The following is a 24,601-nucleotide window of genomic DNA, read 5'->3' as shown; positions in this document are numbered from 1 at the left end:
AAAATTGATTAACAACACAAAATATTTTGCACGTTTTCAAAATCAAAAGATTGAAATTGACGCAACGTCTCGCGACAGATTAATACGATTATCAGTTATTATTTAAAGTGGTATGTTCCAGTGTGAACGAGGTTCGTTTTACCGTCTTCTTCCCTCGCTGTTTTATTACTGGGATCTAAAAAAAGGAAATAGAAATATGGTATCTCGTCTGACATGTACCATCTGCACTTGTTAATAGTACTGGTATATGCAAGCCTAACCACATACCCTCTGTCTCTTTCTCTTACGAAACCCGTAAAATTTAATCTATTATTAATAAGAAGGTTGTTCAATAAGTAATACAACATTTTTTTCTGAAAGCAAGTTGGTATAATTCAGGATTACAATATACCGTATTATTTCCCACTCTTTCGGTTAAATTGGTTCAAGTGGCTCTGAGCACTATGGGACTAAACATCTGAAGTCATCAGCCCCCTAGAACTTAGAACTACTTAAACTTAACTAACCGAAGGACATGCGAACCTGCGACCGTAGCGGTCGCGCGGCTCCAGAGCTTAGAACCGCTCGGCCACTTTGGCCGGCACTCTTTCGGTTACAAAATCCTATTTTTTTCAAAAGTCTCCGCTCAATGCGATGGTCTTATCCCATGTAACTGTGAAGGCCTGTATGCCCGTGTGGTACCACTCGCCTTGTCCACGCCGGAGCCAATCCCTTGATTCATCAATAAACACCGCATAATCCGCGCCTCCCACTGAGTGCATCCCCCATCGGGCCAAATTGTTGGAAGCCGGAAGGTGAGTGACCTTTGATGTGGGGTGGTTTGGAAACAGCTGTCCTATCAAATTTGGTGAGCTCCTCTCGGGTGCGTAAACTTATGTGCGGCCTTGCGTTGTCATGGAGAAGGCAAAAAGCTGTGGCGATGAAAACGCTGAAGTAGTTTCTTCAGTTTCCTGAAGGTAGTTCAGTGCTATTCAGAGATGGTCGTTGCACCACGAGAGAGGACATCAAAGAGAATAACCCTTTTAGAGTCCCAGAAAACCATCGCCATGACTTTACTTGCCGTTTTGTTTCCGACTCGAAGTGATGAACCCATATTTCGTCGCCTTTGTCGTGTCTGACAAAAAATTGCCATGCTCAGCCTCGTAACTCGCAAGTAATTCCGCACAGAATGTCCTTCACTGCTCTTTATGGTCTTTTGTTAGGCGGCGAGGAACTCAGCGGTCACACACATCTGATTACCCCAAGTGGTGGGTAAGTGTGTTTGCGTTATCAACAGAGATGTCCAGTTGTGCAGCGAGGTGTTTGTGATCCGTCGATGATATCGAATGAGAGTGTCCGCCCAATGACTCACCGTACTTTTGTTCACAGCCAGGTCTCTGTAGACATTCTGCAAGCTCCTGTTAATATCTGCGATGCTCTGATTTTCCACTAAAAGAAACTCTGTGATAGCTCTCTGTTTGCAACGCACCTCCGTTGCAGGTTGCAGGTTGAAGGCTACGTATAGTGCAGCCACCTATGGCAATTTCATGTAACTATACAGGGCTGAAGCCCCCACAACAAATTTCGCGTGTTTTTTTCTGAAAATAGCCGAGAAACAAATATGTTGCATTACTTACTGAACGCCCCTCGTAATTTGCGATCCACATTGAACTTTTGCGTAAGTGGTACCGTAATCTGAGACATCTACTCAAAATTCGTTGACATGTAACAGGCTCTGCATAATTGCTTAATACATATGTGCCCACTCATATGACTCCTTTTGTATTTGTATTGATTTTAAGACCTTGAAATATGGGTAGAGATTATTCTGGCTCCTTGTATTTCATCCACACCGTATACTAATTTTTGAGAAAAGATAAATAATGACAGTTAATAACAGTTGATAAACTGCCATGCGGCGGTGTATACTTGTACTAATTAGGTGGCGCTTTGGTAAACATGCGATTCTAGAGTCATATTCTTAAAGATAGGTATATTTCCGTCCTACAGTCAGTATTTAAGTTTCCCGTAGTTTCCCTAAATTGCCCATGACAGATGCCTCCATTGTTTCTTTGAAAGTGGGTACAGCTGGTTTCATTGCACATCACCCTTATGCCGAATTTGTGCTTCGTCTCCAATAATCTCGTTATCGACCAGACGTTGAATCCTTATCTTTCTTCCTCCTTTCGTTTATGTGTATAATACATGTTGTATGGAATAGCAGAAAAGAAGAACCATTGTCATATCAAGGTACAACAAAATTTTTGATGTTGCTTTGCTTGAGTAATCAGATGAGTAAACGTGAATCGAGAAATTGTCTCCTTCATTGAGAAGGTCAGTCTTACCTAGAATGTAATCTTTCATAGACGGAAATGTTATAATTATTGTTATTGCGTGACATACATTGCTATCGAAGGTGGTACTTTTTTTTATAAATAGAACGTTTTGTTTGGCCTGGTATTGACATTTTCAGATGGGTGTTGTGGTACTGAGTTACTGGTGACAATGGAACCAATAGCAGTGTAACATCTGAAGATAGTTCTGGCGTTTGTCAAGAGAATTCGTTCTACCCAACAAATATTAATACCTGAAAAAATAGATACGTCGAACATAACGTCTTCATTCGATGTAAGAATGATAATCAACAGTCCTACGCTCTTTTGCCTACCTGTGAAGCGGGAAGATGATTAAGAATCTTACTCATATTTAAGAGATGTGGGTTTCAGACGCTAATCCCACCGTCTAAATCTAAACTTCTGTACACTATTCCCTCTTCACCGAATCAATATACCATGAAGGATAGCTTGAAAAGTCATGGGCTATTTTATGTCGCGGTCTTTATCTATTTGTGTCTCCTTCTCTTAACATCTAGGCAACAATAAACCTTAATAAGTAGAACCATAGGATCCCACCTCTACTTTCCTTGCTGGTTACATCATTGTAGAGCTAATTCTTCCTTCAGCAGGCTTCGAATTTTATACTACACTCATTTTCAGAAAAAAAAACAGAACACTTTGAACGACTAGAGAACTTTCGTATTCACAGGACATATACATTGTTCTGCAAGAATGACTAGCATCTGGATCATGCCTCTCCGCGGGTTCAAGTTCAACACTGATATCGTGGCGCATCGCTACTTACCGGTAAAATGCGCCTGCGGCTCTCGTTGTCGCTACAAGCAGAAGGTAATGGATCGGTGTGACTTGAGCAGACGTGCAGGATGCCTCTTAGACGTGTGCGCGAACCGTACCGTAAATCATTGAGTTTGAAAGAAGGCAGATTATTAGTATCAGAAAATGTGGTGATTAATCCGGGAAATGGCTGCTCGTGTGGGGCGTGTGCAGAATGGTACACGGAAGGCCGTAGAACACGACGAGATGGGTCAGGTCGCACCGTTCAGACCAACCCCCGAATAAGCGTCGCCTCATCCGAAAGGACAGATCCGTGTCCTTCTCGGCTCTGGCACAACAGTGGAACAGTCGAACACATAATACACTGTCTGGGGTGACAGTCCGTCTCCTTTTATTACGGCATGGGTTACGTACCCGTCGTCCACTTCTCTGCCTACCCTTGGCGACTGTGCAGACGCATGCTAGACGCCAGTGGTGTATGGGACGATGTGACTGGGGTCACGATTCAGTTTTACTTGTTTGAAAATGACGGCCGCATCTTGGTTCGCCTCAGACAGGGGGAGCGGCATCACAATGACTCCGTTCACACACGACTCATAGCGCCAAATGAAGGCCTTATGGTATGGGGTATGACAGTTGGTACGTGTGCAGAATACTGTGAGAAGTGTGTCCTACGTGAATGACATCCTGGGACCTATAGTCATACCTTTTCTGCACAGCGACAAAGATCCTACTTTTAAGCAAGACAATGCACGACCACATGTCACTGCACGAACGTGTGCCTCCTTGGTGTCACAGGATGTCAGCCTTTTCCCTGTCCCGCCAGAGACTCGTCGCCAGTCGAAAATGTGTGGGATACTGTGAAACGGGTGCAGCGCTGTGACCCAATGCCAACAACTACTGATTAACTATGGAACCAGGTGAAAGCAGGAAGGATGGATATAACACAGGAACCCATATGGGCCTTATGGGCATCAGTGCCATCACGCATGAAACAAGTTGTCATGGTTCATGACGGACTCTGTGCCTACTAGGCAACAGGACACGTGCTGAACCAAGGTGACTTAAATGCTAATAATTTCTGCAGCAGATACTACTGTACATATCCTGTGAATTTGGAAGCCCTATCTCCAGTAGTTAAAGGTGTTTTGTTTTTTTCTGAACACGAGTGTATATCACTGCATACCCCAAAGGTGTGTTACCTCAGATGGAATGAGGACCTAATTTAGGTGTGACAGGAGATACGTATAACGTTGCAACATGATGTCATCTCTGGAATGATTTCAGGTAAGCTTATTAAACTAAACTGACATAAGTTACAAGCGGATTGGTATGTTTTACACACTCTAGGAAAAAAAAACTGTACGCCCTTTTAAAGGTTTCCCATCAGCTCAAGATTTATTGATGCAAGAGTGCATATGGAGTACATGAAATGATTACATTTACAGATTAATAGCATAAATACTAGGTATCGACCCATGCTGAAACACCCGTATTAGTACGTGGTGTAGCCTCCACTGGTGGTAACGCAAGCACTGATTCTGGGATCCACTCGATCATACAGATGGCGAATTTTGTCCTGAGATACGTTATGCCACATCTGCTCGACCTGTTCACATAATTCTGTATGGGTTGTTGGCTGACGAGTCGCATGAGTCACTTCGCGTCCCATCATAGCTCAAGCTTCCTCGATTGGAAACAAGTAGGAGATGATACTGACCGGGAAGTTGCTGCACCTCTTGCAGAGCACACTGAGTCGCATTAACCTGCTGGAAGAACACGTCACCTTCCTTTTGCAAGAACGGTAAAAGAACGGGACTAACAACAATCTGCACGTACCGAGAGCTGATTAGCGTCCCCTCCAGACACACCAAAAGTGAACGAGATTGTAGCTTGTTGCACCCCAGGCCATAAGGTGTGAGGTGGAGCTAGTGTGTCTGGGACTAATGCATTCTACGAGACAGCGCTCACCAGATCTACATCGTATGCGCTAACGACCAGTACTTCCGCGCAGGCAGAATCTGCTTTCATCGCTGAAGACCATGGGACAACATTTCATCTTCCAAGTGATCCTCTGACGGCAACAGTCGAGTCATGCCCGTCGATGCTGTTGCGTGAATGGAAGAGGGCTAGAGGTGTGCGTGCACGTAGTCCCACTCCTAATAACCGGTTCTTAACAGTTCGTTTTGACACGTCTGCGCTCACAAGTCCTCTTATATGAAAAGTGGTAGCTGTGGCTCCCCTCGCAACACAATGATTATGGCGGACATATGTGCTGTGAGGACGTTCGGGACCTCGTCTATGGTTGTGAGACTGTCCAAGTGACTACAGATACCACCGTCGTTGCACAACTGACGCAGTACGTCCAACCTGTCTGGTAATGCTTTGAAATGACCATCCCACCATTCGGAAGACCACAATTGGACCATTTTAAAACTCGCCCAGTTGGCTGTAGGAAGCACGCGTGCGTCTCCGTAGCATGGTTGCCTGCTTGCTTCACACGTTTACACCACACTGAGCCTTCTGCCTGTGAGCACTCCCTATTAAAGGGTAGACACAGATGGCGCTCTGGTAGCTAAGCCACTAAGCTGTCTGATGGCGGACAACGCTGAAACTATTATCAGTGCGTCAACTGTCCCCGAGGTGGCATAAGCCGTCCGTCATCGGATCCAAATCGACGTCGCCTTTTCAGGTGCCCTAAATTTTTCCGCAGTGTATTAATGATAATAAAGACGTACCGGTACTACAAATGCTTATTATAATTGCTCATGAGTCTGTGTTTAATTGAACTTGCTGAAGGACGTTAGCAGAGATATATTACTTTGAGGGAGATTTGCGTGTACTGGTCGATATCAGACGCTTCGGTAATCTAGATTGGACCAGAATATTTCAGTATAAATATTCAGCACCACTGATATTTCTGAATCTTACTTTAAATTAAACCGGCGGTTGCCGTTATTGTTTTAATAACAGACTCGTCACATTTCACTCTCTTCTGGCGCTCTTCATAACGTGATGTTTGGAGTATAAGCTTTATCATGCCTAACCCAAATGCAGAATTATACAGGTTAGGTCACCTGCGTTAATGGAAATGTCTGTCAAATGTAATAACCCGCAGTTATCTTCCATCCCTTCAGTGCCGTCCATAAACAGTAGCACATACGAGTTATCTTCTACGATTTCAGAGAGATATTTCACATAAATCTTACCAGATGACGTAAGTCTTGCCATAGCTTTTTCATCCCTTCATATCAAGGCTCTATAGTCGACATCATTGCATTTTTTAAGGTATCATTATTCTGCTACTTGTAACCAGTAATTGCGGGACTCTTCTAACTAATTGAAATTCAACTCCTCCTTCGGCCATTAAGATTTTATTATTGCCCTATGTCGGTTAAGGCGAATTCTGTTTTTTGTGGAAACGACACGCTTATGTCTTCGCCATTGTCGTCCTGTCGGAGCTTGTGGTCCGTTTCTAATGACCTCTTAGTTGACGGGATGACGAACATTGTTCTCGTTTCCTTTTTATGATGGTTTGTGAAACGAAAGAGAGCGTAGCAACGTATGGCAGAGGAGCTTGTAGAGTCGCTAAGTACTTAAGTTGTACCATACAACACCAGAAGAACCAGTGAATGTATGATTCAAAGATGATTCCGACAGCCCTGTAAAATAGCAGAAGCTGTCGTACTAAAAGAGAGACATGATAAAAATGCAAGTTTCCTCACATCGTAACGGGCTATCTGCCGAATTACGAATGGGGTGTGATACTGGAAGTATTACTCACAAGTTCATCAAAAGGAGGTGGAGTACTGACAGAACGAAATGGTTCCTTGTTTCATTCCAGAAAAGGGGAATTTTACAGAGATCGAAATTAAACACCCGATGAAACATATTGTGTGATACGATCGCAAACTTTGTGGTGGTAGCAATATAAGACGCTTTTGGGAAAAAAAGCAGACGAGAAATTAAGTTATTCCCTTTCTCATGAAACGTGTGTGGGTGTTCTCTGGTGGAGGTTAGTATGTCGGGGTGAGTCAAAAGCAGCGCGTTGCCAGTAGAAGCCTTTGTTTATTACCCCAAGAATGTATACTGGATTCTTCTGTTTACGTCAGGCGGGCACTGGGTGGTAGAAATGCTGATGCTGATGCTGATGCTGCTGATGATAATGATGGTGATAGGTATGCGTAGGCGCAGGACATCGCGGACTTTATTGATCATACTAAACTTTTATGAGGCGAGTATGGGAGATGTTGTAGAATTATTAAAACCTGAACTGCAAATAGAAACAAAAAGAATGCCCTAAACACACACACACACACACCCACACACACACACAGATATAATATATGAGGCAACAACTCCGCAACGCATTATAATATGCAGCCTAAATCCTGAGGCCAGAGTCCAACACAGTCCACAAAATCTTTAAAGTTTCGTCACATTCGTCTCGTCAACAGATAAAATACAGGACAGCTTGTGCCCTCACAATACAAAAAGCCCTCAGTTAAAACGTGGAGTGCAATGATTTGCATGTGTGAGGAGGAAGGCATGCGTTAGTGTACGATGCCCAGTTTGTAGGCGGGTGAGGGCCTCTTCATACTGCACGAGTGACAGGCATGGTGAACGCCTCGGCCGGATAGTTGGCTCCACCAGCAACAACTTATTGTCCCTCAGTGACAGCTACTCCTCTTCCACAACTGCATAGGTCTCAGACGTAACAGAGAAACGAAACCCTACAGGGCAATGGCACATTTTGTCTCGGTATGGTCCCTGCAGGTTTCTTGACTTGCTTGTTTATTCCCCAAAATTCCCACATCTCCCGGTACTCAACAGGACGATACCTGCTTCAGCCCTCTGGTGAAAGAAGTACAGTTAGAAATTTGTTCGCCAGAGAATTTTCCCTGCAGAGTACATATTCTGCGACGCTTGCAGACCGTTAAGGGAGTTGGAGCAGATGAAGAACTGTTTGCCCTGCAGACTCGTTATCTATTCCACTGACTAATGAATCGTACGGAACTCACTGATGAATGCAGTACATTCACAGGGAAGGCGAATTCTGAAGGCATAGTTGGTGAAGACTACTGAAGAGCCAGTGGAGACCCCTAATTTGCATCTGTCAGTGCACACAACGTCAGAATTGTGATGCCTGTCTAAAACTTTTAATTCCAAGACTGAAACCTTAACTCTGGAGCGCAATCCCTTTCATAATTCATCAAGTATAAAATAGTTTCTGGCCCTCTGTAAGAGCCGAGATGGAGATTGTTTCAACTTTGGTTCAAACCTTTAAAATCAGTCACACCGATCTCTATAAGGCAATCCATTGTGCGAATCTCATAGGGTATCGTCACTCGTTTTCAATTACGACTAAGCCATAGGGCTCAGTAACCAGAAAATTCCTTCGTGGTGCACCACGTCCAACAGTTTTAAGTAAGAGGGCCTTGCAGGACCACACCGTGGACCAATAATCAAGTTAAGATCGCATCAACGACTTCTGAAACAGGAACAGACACGTTCGGTCTGCTCCCCATGGATTGTGGCTAAGACATTTTAAAACACCACGTGCCTTAGGGGCTGTCTTTTCATGTCCTTAAGGTGGTAATCATGTGAGTTGCGCCAAGGACACAAAATTAGCTGAAACATCGTGCACTAACAGCACGAGAAAAACCGCCAACACCCTACCTCTTTTTAGAATAGACGGATATCCCTTGAGAATACTGAAATACCAGTTTCTGAATATGTCAATAACCTTTAAAATAATTCCGCTTATACCACATCGAAATACGTCATTCCACATTCGTCTGTTCAGGCGTTACATATGACATACATTCACTGAGGTGATAAAACTCATGGGATACCTCTTTAAACTGTGTCGGACCTCCTGTTGCCCGACGTAATGCAGCAGCGCGACGTGTAATGGACTCAACAAATCGCTGGAAATTCTCTGCAGAAATACTGAGCCTTGCTGCCTCCATAGCCGTCCGTAACTCTGAAAGTATTGCCCATACATGATTTTGGCACGAAGGTGCCGCTTGGTTATGACCCATAAATATTCGATGGGATTCTTTTTGACGACTTGCTTTGTCAAATAATTTCCTCGATTTCTTCAGAATGTTCTTCAAACAAGTCGCGAACAATTGTGACTTTCCATCTTTGTTTGGACACACGAAGTACATTAATGGCTGAAAAATGTCTCCAAGTAACTGAACACACCTTTTTCAGTCAGTGATCATTTCAGATGGACCAGAGGACCCATTCCATTCCATGTAGACACAGTCAACTCCGTTGTGGAGCCACCACCTGTGTGCACAATGCTTTGTTGACAACTTGGGTCCGTGGCTCCACTGGGTCTGCACCACACTCGAACCCTACAATCAGTTCTTACCTACTGAAACTGGGACTCATCCGATGAGGCCACGGTTTCCCAGTCGTCTAGAGTCCAACATATATGGTCAGGAGCCCAGCAGTGGCGCTGCAAGAGATGTGCTGTTAGGAAACGCAATTGCGCCTGTGTTTGCTGCCTTAACCCATTAATGGCTGATTTCGCGTCACTGTCCTACCGAATACATTTGTTGCACCTCTCACATTGATTTTTGCGGTTATTTCATGCAGTGTTGCTTGTCTGTTAGCACTGACAACACTACGCAAACGCCGCTGCTCTCGGTCGTTAAGTGAAAGTCGTCGCGTTGTCCGTGGAGAGGCGTAATGTCTGAAATTTAGTATTCCCGACGCGTTATTGGTACTGAGGATCTCGGAATGTTGAATTCCCTAACTTTTACGAAATAGAATGTCCCATGTTTCTAGCTTTAAATGCCATTCCGCGTTCAAAGTCTGTTAATTCCCATAAAGTCGGAAATTTTTTCACACGAATTACCAAAGTACAAATGACAACTGCACCAATGCTTTGCTCTTTTATACTTTGTACACGATACTACCGCCATTTGTAAATGTGATTGTCACTATCCCATGCTTTTGTCATCTCAGTGTATAATCAATACGGTTGTGGTGAAGTGAGAAACGGCTCTGTCTAACATGTGAATTACAGTTGCTCCTAAAAGAGACAATTGTGGGATGTAGTCGCAACCGTTACCGGCATAATGTTTCCAGAATACTTATGTGTCAGCACAAGTATCTGCAAGAGGTTGCGTAATTAGGAATGCAGGCATGCGCTATACAGCAGAATACAGGGGCAAAACGCACGATTAGACGTACCGCGTCATAAATGTGTCACTCCGTGGTACAGTATGTACGGGCACTTTTGAATGTCTACAAGGCATGGTGAGCCATTCACAGTCATGTGATCACGGTGTGAGAAAATTGCTCGTAAAAAGATTCTCTCTCACTGGGAACGGACAGGAGCTTTACACCTTGTCAGGGACAACCCTTTTCACATCCGACTGAGACTATTCCTGTATGTGAATACAGTCGCATGTCACCCAGTTCGCAAGCGAACACTACGAGAACGAAGTGCATTCAGTGGACTTCATAGAAGTGGGGAGGTGGGGGATAGATAGGAGGGGCGGGGGAGGGCAGGGGGCGTATTACGTCGCAAAAAGCCTTTGCTCACAACAGCACATAAAGCTGTAGGTCTTCAACGGACCGAACAACGCAGAAGCCGGGCAGTAGCTGAATGGAAGCTTGTAGTGTTGTCGCTGTTTTGCTTCTTTTCAGATGATGAAAGGCGACGAGCACACTGGCAGCCATGTGAGGCATTTAACCCGCAGAGTGGGGATGATGCAGCTCAGGTGGGAGATGGTTGTGTTGCTTTGGGCACGTATTTCGCACCATGACTTAAGCTCTCTTATTCATTTTGCTATTAACACCAACCTGGATATTTATTTCAACATTCTTGGTGGTCACATGTTGCCCTTTCCTCTTTATCTCCATGACGAATAAGCCGTAGACACTACGAAGAGTACTGTTTTGTTCACACGGCTCCGCTAATACGCTCTCATTGGTTAGCATTCAGGCAACTTACCGCACCTCGACTGCAGAGCGAAATCAACTCATCTTAATTCCATAGATTGTCTGGGTGTTTTGAACAGTGGGTGGAGCCTATCATCAGAGCAATTTGATCATTCTGTGGAATGAAATCAGCTTCGCGAGCTTCAGCTGGATGTGGACAAATCTGTGGACTTTCTTCCTCGCCGAACTAAAGCATTTATCACGGCTAAAAGAAGTGTTTATACGGTATTAGCGTGATGTCTTCTGGAGGTGATTTTGCCTAGTATGATTACATGTGCATCGGACTGATGTTACTAACTCTTTGAATTCTCACGCTATCCGTGTGCGAGCCGCTTTTATGATTAAGGAATATCTTATTTTCTAGTGTTTTTTACGGTTTCAGTTGTTGCGAGACGTATCCTACGTTGTGAAATTTGACCAATTTTTTTTCTAAAATGGAAACGTAGTCATATAAAAGGACTTTCTTTCGCACAGTATGCCAAAGGTATTCGAAATCGGAAGGATGCAGGGACTGGCCTCGCTTTATATGGGACACAGGGTTAACTAGCGATGACTGTCGCGGCGCAGAGCGCATAGTCTGGCCTTCTTATAATGCGACCAAACCATATGAGTGCCTGGTGATAGGAGTAGAACTGTACGCAGTGTAATAGGAGTGAAGCTATTCAGCTACTCAGAAACCGGCAACGAAGACATAACAACAAGCTGTGACTATCGGTATTACGTGGAGCATTAAAATAAATGCTGTTTGTAAACACCGAACTACATAAATTATTAATGGCTCTGAGCACTATGCGACTTAACATCTGAAGTCATCAGTCGCCTAGAACTTAGAACTAATTAAACCTAACTAACCTAAGGACATCACACACATCCATGCCCGAGGCAGGATTCGAACCTGCGACCGTAGCGGTCGCTCGGTTCCAGACTGTAGCGCCCAGAACCGCACGGCCACTCCGGCCGGCTTAAATTATTAATTAAAGCTACTAAAAGTTATATACAAAGTAATACAGAAAGAATCGTTTCACATTTGTAGCTTCTCATGTAGTTCTGATGCGTGAAAAGAGTCCTGTTCAGCACAGCTCACTGCATTCGCTGTTCAGCAGCGTCTAGTTTAACTGTAGCATGGTAACATAAATTTCTGGAACACTCTGTGTGGGTTCGAGCGAGAGATATATCGTAGTTTCTAATTCCTGACGCAGTCAAACTGCTATTAACAGCATCGCGAAGTCAATCGGTTTCGAGCTATTGAGCCTGCTGCGTTTGTTCTCCAGTTATCTTACAAACTACTTTCTTGATGTGGTCATTTCCCACAGCAATTTCAGACACCTTGTTCTTGCTGTAGTGTAATATTTACTTACGTTTCATACTTGTCCCGATTTTTATACGAGTACTCAGGGCATACTGAGTGGATTTTTCAATCCTAATAGTTTTGTTTTTAATTATGCTTCTCGATTCTATGTACCGACTTGACAGAAAATCCTATAATGGTTCAAATGGCTCTGAGCACTATGGGACTTAACTTCTCAGGTCATTAGTCCCCTAGAACTTAGAACTACTTAAACCTAACTAACCTAAGGACATCACACACATTCATGCCCGAGGCAGGATTCGAACCTGCGACCGTAGCAGCCTCACGGTTCCGGACTGCGCGCCTAGAACCGCGAGACCACCGCGGCCGGCAATCCTATAATGTTCTGGTCTTACGTTAAATCAGTAAATGGCTCGAAACAGCATATCCAGACACTCCGGGATGATGATGGCATTGAAACAGAGGATGACACGCGTAAAGCTGAAATACTAAACACCTTTTTCCAAAGCTGTTTCACAGAGGAAGACCGCACTGCAGGTCCTTCTCTAAATCCTCGCACAAACGAAAAAATGGCTGACATCGAAATAAGTGTCCAAGGAACAGAAAATCAACTGGAATCACTCAACAGAGGAAAGTCCACTGGACCTGACGGGATACCAATTCGATTCTACACAGAGTACGTGAAAGTACTTGCCCCACTTCTAACAGCCTTGTACCGCACTGTCGCCTGATAAACAAAGTAAGAGCCTACGGAATATCAGACCAGCTGTGTGGCTGGATTGAAGAGTTTTTAGCAAACATAACACAGCATGTTGTTATCAATGGGAGACGTCTACAGACGTTAAAGTAACCTCTGGCGTGCCACAGGGGAGTGTTATGGGACCATTGCTTTTCACAATATGTATAAATGACCTAGTAGATAGTGTCGGAAGTTCCATGCGGCTTTTCGCGGATGATGCTGTAATATACAGAGAAGTTGCAGCAATAGAAAATTGTAGCGAAATGCAGGAAGATCCGCAGCGGATAGGCACTTGGTGCAGGGGGTGGCAACTGACCCTTAACATAGGCAAATGTAATGGACTGCGAATACATAGAAAGAAGGATCCTTTATTGTATGATTATATGATAGCGGAACAAACACTGGTAGCAGTTACTTCTGTAAAATATCTGGGAGTATGCGTGCGGAACGATTTGAAGTGGAATGATCATATAAAATTAATTGTTGGTAAGGCGGGTGCCAGGTTGAGATTCATTGGGAGAGTCCTTAGAAAATGTAGTCCATCAACAAAGGAGGTGGCTTTCAAAATACTCGTTCGACCTATACTTGAGTATTGCTCATCAGTGTGGGATCCGTACCAGATCGAGTTGACGGAGGAGATAGAGAAGATCCAAAGAAGAGCGACCGAGCGAGGTGGCGCAGTGGTTAGCACACTGGACTCGCATTCGGGAGGACGACGGTTCAATCCCGTCTCCGGCCATCCTGATTTAGGTTTTCCGTGATTTCCCTAAATCGTTTCAGGCGAATGCCGAGATGGTTCCTTTGAAAGGGCACGGCCGATTTCCTTCCCAATCCTTCCCTAACCCGAGCTTGCGCTCCGTCTCTAATGACCTCGTTGTCGACGGGACGTTAAACAACACTAACCTAACCTAACCAAAGAAGAGCGGCGCGTTTCGTCACAGGGTTATTTGGTAACCGTGATAGCATTACGGAGATGTTTAGCAAGCTCAGGTGGCAGACTCCGCAAGAGAGGCGCTCTGCATCGCGGTGTAGCTTGCTCGCCAGGTTTCGAGAGGGTGCGTTTCTCGATGAGGTATCGAATATATTGCTTCCCCCTACTTATACCTCCCAAGGAGATCACGAATGTAAAATTAGAGAGATTCGAGCGCGTACGGAGGCTTTCAGACAGTCGTTCTTCCCGCGAACCCGGTTCTAGGCGCGCAGTCCGGAACCGTGGGACTGCTACGGTCGCAGGTTCGAATCCTGCCTCGGGCATGGATGTGTGTGATGTCCTTAGGTTACTTAGGTTTAAGTAGTTCTAAGTTCTAGGGGACTGATAACCACAGCAGTTGAGTCCCATAGTGCTCAGAGCCATTTGAACCTTTTTCCCGCGAACCATACGCGACTGAAACAGAAAAGGGAGGTAATGACCGTGCCACGTAAAGGGCCCTCCGCCACACACCATTGGGTGGCTTGCGGAGTATAAATGTAGATGTAGATGTAGATTCGAATCAGTACACACCATAGTTTTTACATGAACAAAATTTTACTTACAATTACTTGTGCGTCCTACCAAAATCAGCGGTTCCTCCTATTTTGTTGAAGGTTAAGTGTTGCTCTTCCACTGCACTTACGAAATACCGGCGCGCATTCACATTGGTACTTTTTGAATTCGTAATTTTCATACTTCGTCTTTGGTGCGTCATGTGAAACTCTTCACTTCAGTTGACTATTTTGACATAAGAGCATTGGTTAGCAACGTTAATTGGAACAGTCTGAGTTAAAGTGGAGAAACTCCATTTTTGGCAGCTTCTCAACAGAAATTACAACTGTATTGTAAAAACCTGTTAAGTGTCATTACACAGTTCAACAGAGTTATTAGTTACGTTTTCTTCCTCCATCCCTCACAAGTACACTACATTTGTTTTCAGAGTTACAGTGTGTAAAGTCAAAATTAGGTTTGTTTTATGATACGCATTCATTCACTATGTGTCATTTTATTTTATATGTTTTCTAAATCAGGATCGAAACTTGTGTTTGAGGTTTAATAATTTGGTTAATGGCAGAATTCTAAAAAAGAAGCAGAATAGAATCAATATACTTGTCATTTCTTTTACTTAGTCACTTGTTAATCGGTAGAATTTAAAGACTACCAGCCTGCGTTGATGATCGAAGAACATTGTGCTCGATAATGACGTGAAGACCGAAATCTAGATTGTACACAGGAAATACAGGGTTGCAATCCAATGGCGATGTATTCTTTCAAAAAGTGCTGTATGAGTGCTACTCAGCACCATCGAAAAATTGCTATTCACTATACACATAAATCTACGAAAAATTTTTTCTAGTGTTCTAACACTGCTATTAAAAAGCTGGTATACAAATTTATCTGAGGGCAAAGAATAACTTGCTATATTTTGAAAATGATATGTAAAGTAACATTTGAAAAATGTTCCTCATGTGATAGTAAGTACTCTACAAGTATCCAGCAAGGTCCTGATCAAGTTATTTGTAAAACAGATTGAATAATCGAGGTTATGGCCAATAACGTAGTGACAACACAGAAAATTTGGTTCATTTGTCTCTGAAGCAGTAAACGTTACATTATCTTGTATGTACCAGAATATTTTCTCACAGTCTGCCTTAATGTAAAAGTCGAAACGCTCCTGGAACATAACTTAGTATATCAAAATGCAGCAGGTCAAAGGCTTTGCGGGAATGAAGCTTTAGGAACTGTTGCTGTGTATCGGCTGCCCTCTGTTGGCCAGTGTCGACGGCGCCTTCGCCGACCGCGCCGCTGCTGCCGCCCCCGGCGTGGCTGGTGGTGGTGGTGGTGGCGGCCGTGCTGCTGCTGTGCGCCGCCGCCGGCGTCGCCGTGGCCAGAGCCCGCGGCTGTCGGCTGCGGGGGCGGCGCCGCGGCGCCCAGGGCGACAGCACCGGCAGCAGCTCCCCAAGCGGCAAGACGCCGCCCCCCATCCAGGAGGACAACCCCGACGTCGTGCCGCCCCGCAAAGACGGTGAGTCCAGGACAGGTCTAAGCCAGCTCTTCCTATTGGTACGCGGCACCACAGTGCTTTCTTTCTCACAGTATGCATGGACTCTACGAAACTAGTCAAGGCCAAAATTCTTTATTAGTCCAGCTATTAACTACGAAGGTGTTTGACTCTCAGGGCATTTCTGATCTCTCTACCAGAACATTTTCACTAGCATCTAAAAATTATATGTAATGAAGAAAGAAGAACTGTTTTCGGAAAAAGAGGTACATTTCAGTCATAAGAAATGTGACGTACTGGTATGGTTGGTTGGTTGGTTTGAGGGAGAAAGGGACCAAACTACAGGGTCATCAGTCCCTTGTTCCAGACTCAAACAAGGCTCAGGATAAAACAACTTCCAAAGTACGTTTGGGGAAGTAAAAGGAGGAAAAGGAATATAGAACCACACCTAAAACGAAAACGAATGGTACGAACAAAAAACGGGGAAAACATACATCGTAAGGAAAAGAAGAAGATTGTATTAAAACCATAGAGCAGATGGTCTGGGCTTGTTGATCACAAGAATAGCTCTGCAACACATTAAACTGTACACCCCAAAAAGACAAGGCGAGATGAACACATGAATGGGAAAGACAAAGACCAAGACAAACAATTCCCAAGAAATTGTGGCAGAGATTTAAAATGGAGAGAGGGTGGAGGCCTCAGAGAGAAGGCCAAACACCCACCCCTAGATAGTACCCCCTCACGAATAATCTGTCGTTGAGGCATAGTCGCCCAACAACGAAGGCAGGGTGCTGGGAAGGTTAAAAGTTCGCCGCAGAGTGGCTCAAACTGGGCAGTCAAGCAAGATGAACTCGACAGTCAGAAGTGAGCCACAGCGACACTGAGGTGGGTCTTTGCGATGGAGAAGGTAACCATGTGTTAGCCATGTGTCGCCAATGCGGAGCTGGAAGAGAACAACAGATTCCCTGCGAGTGGCTCGCATGGGTGACCGCCACACATTCGTCGTCTCCTTAATAGCACGGAGTTTATTTGGTGAACTCACAGTGCGCCATTCAGTATCCCAGACAGCTAAAACTCTGCGGCGGAAGACTGCTTGGAAATTGGTCTCAGGTAGGCCTACCTCCAGAGATGGTTAACTGGTGGCCTGTTTAGCCACATGGTCAGCAATTTCATTGCCCGGTATCTCGACATGGCCTGGGGTCCAAATGAAAGTCATTGAGCGTCCACTGTTGCAGAGGGCATAAAGAGACTCCTGGCTTAATAGTATCAAAGAATGCCTAGGGAAGCACTGGTCGAGAGCTTGTAGGCTGCTTAAGAAGTCACTGCAAATGACGAAGGACACCAGAGGAGGAGTGGATGTGATCAAGGGCGCGATAGATGGCAACCAACTCTGTAGTGAAAATGCTGCAGCCACCCAGCAAGGAGCATTTTTCAGTATAGCCAACGTGGGCGTAAACGTAGTCAACAAGACTGTCGACCAGTGATCCATCTGTATAGATTATTTCTGAGCCCTCAAACTGGCCAAAAAGAGATATGAAATGCTGATCGAGGGCCTCACGTGGAAGTGAGCCTTTGAGGCCTTGCAATAGGTTCAAATGGCTCTGAGCACTATGGGACTCAACTGCTGTGGTCATAAGTCCCCTAGAACTTAGAACTACTTAAACCTAACTAACCTAAGGACATCAGACACATCCATGCCCGAGGCAGGATTCGAACCTGCGACCGTAGCAGTCGCACGGTTCCGGACTGCGCGCCTAGAACCGCGAGACCACCGCGGCCGGCCCTTGCAATAGGTCCAGCCGAAGCTGTGGCCGAGGTATGGGCAAAGGAGGTATACGGAAATGTGCTGCCTGAAGGAAAGGTGGTGTGGGGGAAGTGCCGAGTTCATGAAGAAGTGGCCAGATACGGACGGCGAATGGAAACCCAGTTCCCACTGCTGCGGGAGATGGGCCACCATGTTGGGGAAAAGGACAGAGCCCTGCACGACCCCATTCTCTTGAGTATGGGAGGCAATGATGAGAACTCTGAAAGTGCAGTGTGACAAAAAGTGCTGTATAAAGGCCCCACTCATGCAGAGTAGCGTGCAAGTGGTGTCGCCAAGTGGTATAGTAGGCCTTCGCGAGATCGAAAATGACGGCAATAAGGTTTGTCGCCGAGAAAAGGCGGATCGAATGACAGACTCCAGGTACTCCAAGTAGTCTATGGTGGAGCGTCCTTGGCGAAAACTGCCCTGGGACAAGCCAGAAGGTCCTGAGACTCAATACGCCAACACAACCGCTGGCTCACCATGCATTCAAGCAGCTTGCACAGAACGTTGGCGAGGCCGATGGGACGATAGCTGTCAACATCTAGTGCGTTTTTCCCGGGCTTTAGGACTGGAAAGATTACACTTTCCTGCCATTGCGTTGGGAATTCGCCATCGCTCCAAATGCGGTTGAAGACAGCAAGGAGGTATTTGGGAATCTGCTGACAGATGTCTTAGCATTTGCGAATGGATGCGATCTGGGCGAGGGGACATGTCCAGTCGGCAAGGGCACTGAGAAATTCCCACTCACTGAAGGGAGCATTATAAGGCTCAGGGTGGCGTGGATCAAAAGAGAGGTGTTGTCACTCTACCCTCTGTTTGACGATAAGAAAGGTGGGGTGGTAATTCTCCAACACAGAGATGCGGGCATAATGCCCAGCGAGATGCTCTGCAATTACGTCCATTTTTTGAAATTCCAGGTACACCTGCTGGGATCTGATAGCCGTAAAGTTGGCAGAGCTTGGTTCAAACCTAGGAGGAGGTTCATGTGCCAATGATGGAGACAATGCGTTCCCAACACTCCTTCCTTCGTCTGATGATGAGGCGAACCTGCGCATGGAGCCGTTTGAAGGCAATAAGTTCCTCCAGGGAGGGATGGCGCTTACGACGTTGGAAGACCTGCCTCCGATCTCTAACGGCCGCAGCGATTTCCGGCGACCACCAAGGCATTGGCATCCGCCAGTGGCAACTGGAGGCACGAGGGATTAATGATTCGGCTGTGGCAACAAAGGCATTAGTGACTACATGTATCACTTCATCGATGCAGTGGATGCATGCAATGGATACTCAGTGTTAGTAACGGATGTGAAAGTGTTCCAATTAGCCTTGGGAAGGGCCCACCCGGGCAAATGTCGAGCCGGCCAGTGTGGCCGAGCGGTTCTAGGCGCTTCAGTCTGGAACTGCGCGACCACTACTGTCACAGGTTCGAATCCTGCCTCGGACATGGATGTGTGTGATGTACTTAGGTTAATTAGGTGTAAGTCATTCTAAGTTCAAGGGGACTGATGACCTCGGATGTTAAGTCTCATAGTGCTCAGAGCCATTTGAGCCAAGTGTCGACACAAGGGACGCTGCAGTAGGGACAGGAAGAGTGGAAAGTGGTCACTACCACACAAGTCGTCATGTGCTCTCCATTGGATAGATGGGAGAAGACCAGAACTGCAAACCGAGAGATCAATGGCCGAATATGTGCCATGTGCCACACTGAAATGTGTGGGGGCTCCTGTATTTAGAAGGCAAAGGTCGAGGTGAGTTAGAAGGTCCTTAACATCTTTGTCACGGACATTAACTTTGGCTCCACCCAACAAAGGGTTAAGGGCGTTAAAATCACCCGGTAGGAGGAAAGGTGGGGGGAGTTGCGAAATGAGTGCAGCAAAGCATGGGGTGGTGCTTTACCGTTTGGAGGGAGGTAGATGTTACAGCTGGTAATTTCCTGCGTTGTCCTCGCCCTGACAGCCACATCTTCTAAAGGTGTTTGATGGGGACGGGTTCACTACAGACAGAGGTAAGGACGAAAATACATACTCCACCTGACAGTCTGTCACAGGCACGACTGTTTTTGTAGTACCCCCAGTAGCCACGAAGGGTGGGAGTCCGCCCTGCGAGAAACCAGGTCTCCTGAAGGACAATGCAAAAAGCAGGTTTACTGCTTAAAAGTTGATATAACTCAGCCAGGTGGGAGAAAAGACCGCCGCAGTTCCACAGGTGTATGACACTTTCCGTCGTCTGGGGTATCATGGAGTGACCAAACAGCAAATTATGCCTCAGAATCACCTGTAGCCACTGGTTGAGTGTTCACATCCAGTACCATGGCATCCAAGGCGTCAGTGAGAGCTAGATCCTCAGGGGATGCCAGAATCTCCAACTCGGACACAGAGCCATGGGTGAATGCTGGTGTAGGGGGCACTGGAGGCTTTCCCCTCTCGCCACTCATTAGGGCTTTGGTCCGAGGGCTTCTCAGAAGTAGCTTCAGGGACAGAGGAAGACCGTGAAGCCCTTTGACCAGCAGCCAGGGGCTCTTTCAACCAATGGCTGGTGTCCACTGTGGGGACCATGGGAGGTAGAGTCCCAGGGACCCATTCCACATAAGTGGAGCTGGAGAAGGCCATAACTTCTCTGGCTGGGGAGAGGGGACCGATGTCCCCGGAATTATGGGGGGGGGGGGAGGTTATGGTCCCAAAGTAGAAGCCTTGGGAGAAACAGCAGAAGACATGCCCCCAGCCAACTGAATGGGGGAGGATGATGGGTGGCCCTGAGGGCCCACTGGAGCAACCTTAGCAGGCGTCGTCGATGGAAACGCCATCGTTGCCGGCCGGAGAGGCCGTGCGGTTATAGGCGCTACAGTGTGGAACCGAGTGACCGCTACGGTCGCAGGTTCGAATCCTGCCTTGGGCATGGATGTGTGTGATGTCCTTAGGTTAGGTTTAATTAGTTCTAAGTTCTAGGCGACTGATGACCTCAGTCGTTAAGTCGCATAGTGCTCAGAGCCATTTGAATCATTTGAACGCCTTCGTGGCGGCAGCATAAGAAGGTAGCATATCTGAGTTTAGCCTCACGGTAAGATAGCCTATTGAGGGTCTTGTATTCCATAATTTTGCGCTCCATTTGGAGTACTGGGCAGTCCGGTGAGCATAGGGAATGAAGCTGTCCACAGTTCACACAGGTGGAAGGCGGCGCACTTGGAGTAATCGGATGCAGCAAGCGTCTACAGTCTCTACATTTTGCGCTGGAAGGTCACCGGAAGGACATGTTCACGTATTTCCAACACTTGAAGCACCGCATAGGATTTTACGTTACATAGGTACACCATCACTTTGACCTTTCGATTAATGAATTACCCTCGAAGGCCAAGATGAAGGCAGTGGTGGCAACCCAATTGTCTTTGGGGCCTCTGTAAACGCGCCAGACGAAAGGGAAACCCCGCCGTCCTAAACTGGCACGTAGCTCGTCATTGGACTGTAACAGGAGGTCGCGATGAAAAATAATTCCCTGGACCATATTGACGCTTTGGTGAGAAGTGACTGAAACAGGACTATCACCCAGCTTGTCACTGGTGAGAAACGCCTGGGACTGGGTTGAGGTTACCGTCTGAATCAAAATCGATCCATTGCGCATTTTGGACAGCTCTTCACCTGACCAAAAATATCTTCTAGGTGCTCAACAAAAAACAGAAGCTTTGTTTGCAGAAAGGAGTACCCATCAGTTCTGCTGCAAACTAAGTAACGTGGTGAATAGGGATCCTGTCGCTCTGAAGCCCTACGTTCCTCCCAAGGTGTTGCTATGGAGGAGAACAACTTAGGGTCATACCTGTCAGCGTTGTAATGAACTTCTCCTTTCTTAGAGACTGCTGTGGCCATTCGGTTCCCAACAAAAGATGAGTTAGGCCGCTTCATTGCACGTCATCCACCCTTATGCCACCCACTCCGATCAGGGGCTCTCCCCATGGGCACCACCCAGCCAAAACAAAGACCACCTGATAAGGCCGTTGCAGGGAGTCCTGATGCCCCAGGAAAACGGGCATCTACTTATCGGCATAAGTGGGGAGTTCACAGCTCAGGAATCAGCAATGCAATCGCTTTGTTGTCAGGGGGCTACCACCAAATGGGTACATGACGGCCCCACCACAACGAACTGGCTACCGTGCTCGATATGGGGGGCAGAGAAATCCAACAGTGTCATTGGGAGCGAAAGGGGACAGGAGACAACGGAAGCAGATGACATACTCCGGAAAATGTCCTCGCCCAAATAGTTGAATTGCAGGTGGGGAGGCAAAACCATGACAAGAGACTCAGGAGATCGAATGTAAGGGCACTATAGATAACTTGTGCATCACGTAAGACGTCCTTCGTTATATGGTACGCACTTCTGTGGAATTTGGAAAGTGTCAGGTGAAGCCGTAGCATGTCAAACCGTACCTGAACATATACGGCCGAAATATGTGAGACTTCTTTTAGTCGCTTCTTACGACAGGCAGGAATACCTCGGGCCTATTCTAAGCAGCGAACCCGCAGGGGGAGGGACACAGGTATTTACAACATATGTAATTAAAGATGTTTAGGAACTGAAACGGCACATTATAAAATAATACCATAAAAATAGCATCAACAGCGAGCAATAGAGGATATGAAATGAGGTCGCTGTCGCCAATGGAGGACATCACTCATGCAGATACCTAAATAGTTCGCAGAATTTGCATATCGATTACATTTTATTCCGTTTACACAGATAATCGGTTTGTAGCCATCTTCACATCGACAAGAGGAAAATAATAATAAAGGTAGTTCGCATTTTGTTAAACGTGTACGTCAAGGTATTACGTTCTAATAGAAAAGTAATGGAGTGACAAAGATGAGGCCTTATCGTTGATCGATTTAACTAACGATATACGCTATACATAAATTACGGCACACAAGTACAGATATTGGCGGTGGTGGATGGGACAATGTCGTTTTAAAAGCAAATATCTTCTGAAAGTAGTTAACGTGATGAAGTTTAGTCAAAATCGAGGTTCATAGAGCGTTAAATCACGTTAGTAAAGAGACGTAAAAAATGTTGTGTAGTTGGTAGCTTATGAACCAAAAGGGGTGTGACATAACTGCATATAAAAATAAACTAATATCTCACAGCTAGTATCTGTAAAATGCGCCTGAAAGTATAAAGAATAAGAACTAAAATTAATGCAGACGAAACATATGTATTATGAGTAAGTGCTTCTTGCAAGAGAAGTCAGCAGTTGTCGGATTGTTCAAGAAGTCCATTATCACACAGTAGGGCAGTTGTGCAGGCCGTCATCAGTTTTCTGTGTGCTCCGGACCATCGGATCGGTGGGATCTGTGCATTCCTTCGTCGCTGGTAAAGTGTTTATAGAATGAAGTCGGAGGCTTGAGATGGGAACTGTAGTCGGGTATCATCAGTGTGTACACTCTTATAGCAAATCATCCCAACAGTTGAAGTATCGACAGTGTGACGAAATTCACGTAGTTGGTTAAGTATACCCTGGTCATTAGCTTTCAGATTACCACAGATCCCCATTTCTTCCACTGCATTAAGTAGGGCCCCTCTATATTCATAATGTAACATATTTGAAATAGACTGGATACTGCTCATACCTTCATCATACGCGATGATGTATTCACCAAGGGCAATTTGGTTGCTATGTTCATACAAATGTTCTTGTGTCTCGTGACACAGTTTCTGCCTGCTTCACTGAAACATACTTTGTCACAGCTACCACACATCCGTTTATACAATCTGATCATGAGTATTTATCATTTTAAGGGCAGTTATTTCGAAGCTTGTCTATGACTTAAAACCCTCTATGACTGTGTTCACGAAGACATTGGGATTCCTTCTTCAACACTATGTCCATTGTATATTACTGCAAATTGTCTTCTCTTTGTTGTTATTCCTATTGGCATCATGTTGTTGTACTTGTGTGGCTTCAATCCGCGTCTGTCCACCCAGAACATTGATTCCCAAGCAGTGGTCCGCGGACCACCAGTCGTCCGCAAGAGCTAAACTATTGTAAGTGAAATAGCTAATCACATCGAGGAGCAACTTGTTTCAGGAGCTAAAAAATAGCCAAACTTAGCTTTGTAGTGTGATAAATTGACTGACATCTCTAATTGTTGACCGTTACTCGTGTTTGTCGACTTTTTAGACGACTACAACGCAATCACAGAAGAATTACTGACTTCACGAGAACTGAAAATGAGATCAAAATGTATAGACGTGCAATTGGTCATAAATGCTGTAACTGTTATCAACATAAACGCCTTAAATATACGCCTTTTTGGGGAACTGTGCACTGAAATTGACTCTGACCATAAGACTTCTCTTTCACAGAGACGTTCGTTCGTTATCGATAGGTACCATGCTGAGAAGATTATACGAACTCAGAGCAGAGGCTGCATTGCCTAGAGCAGTTTTCTGGTCTGACTTCTGACTTGCATTTGTCTTACCTTGTGGATATTTTCACTCACTTGAATAAATGGAACATGAAGTTGCAAGCTTCCGGAAACACGCATTTGGAAGGTGTAGCAATATTTGTGTTTGAACATAAATGCCGTGTCTTTACTTCCAAACCACAGTTATGGATGATTCCGGAAAAAACAGTTATACTGCTTTCGTGACATTAAAAGCATCCGTTAATAAAATATATGTCGGGAGTAGGGCAATATACCAGAAAACATCAAGGGTCAC

At 45.5% G+C, this 24,601-nt stretch overlaps 1 protein-coding gene across 1 annotated transcript in view; it reads left to right on the top strand.

The window, feature by feature from the left end:
• The window catches only part of LOC126245375 (neural cell adhesion molecule 2-like), a 624,777-nt gene that overhangs the window by 469,102 nt on the left and 131,074 nt on the right, over positions 1-24,601 (top strand). The window contains exon 8 of the mRNA XM_049948313.1: positions 15,868-16,116. Within this exon, the coding sequence (XP_049804270.1) occupies positions 15,868-16,116 (249 nt within the window). The remainder of the gene's footprint in view (positions 1-15,867; positions 16,117-24,601) is intronic.

Source organism: Schistocerca nitens, chromosome 1 (assembly GCF_023898315.1).
Source record: "Schistocerca nitens isolate TAMUIC-IGC-003100 chromosome 1, iqSchNite1.1, whole genome shotgun sequence".
Classification (NCBI taxonomy): Eukaryota; Metazoa; Arthropoda; class Insecta; order Orthoptera; family Acrididae; genus Schistocerca; species Schistocerca nitens.
The sequence above is the reverse complement of the archived record's forward strand: the minus strand, read 5'-3'. Positions and strand labels throughout refer to the sequence as shown.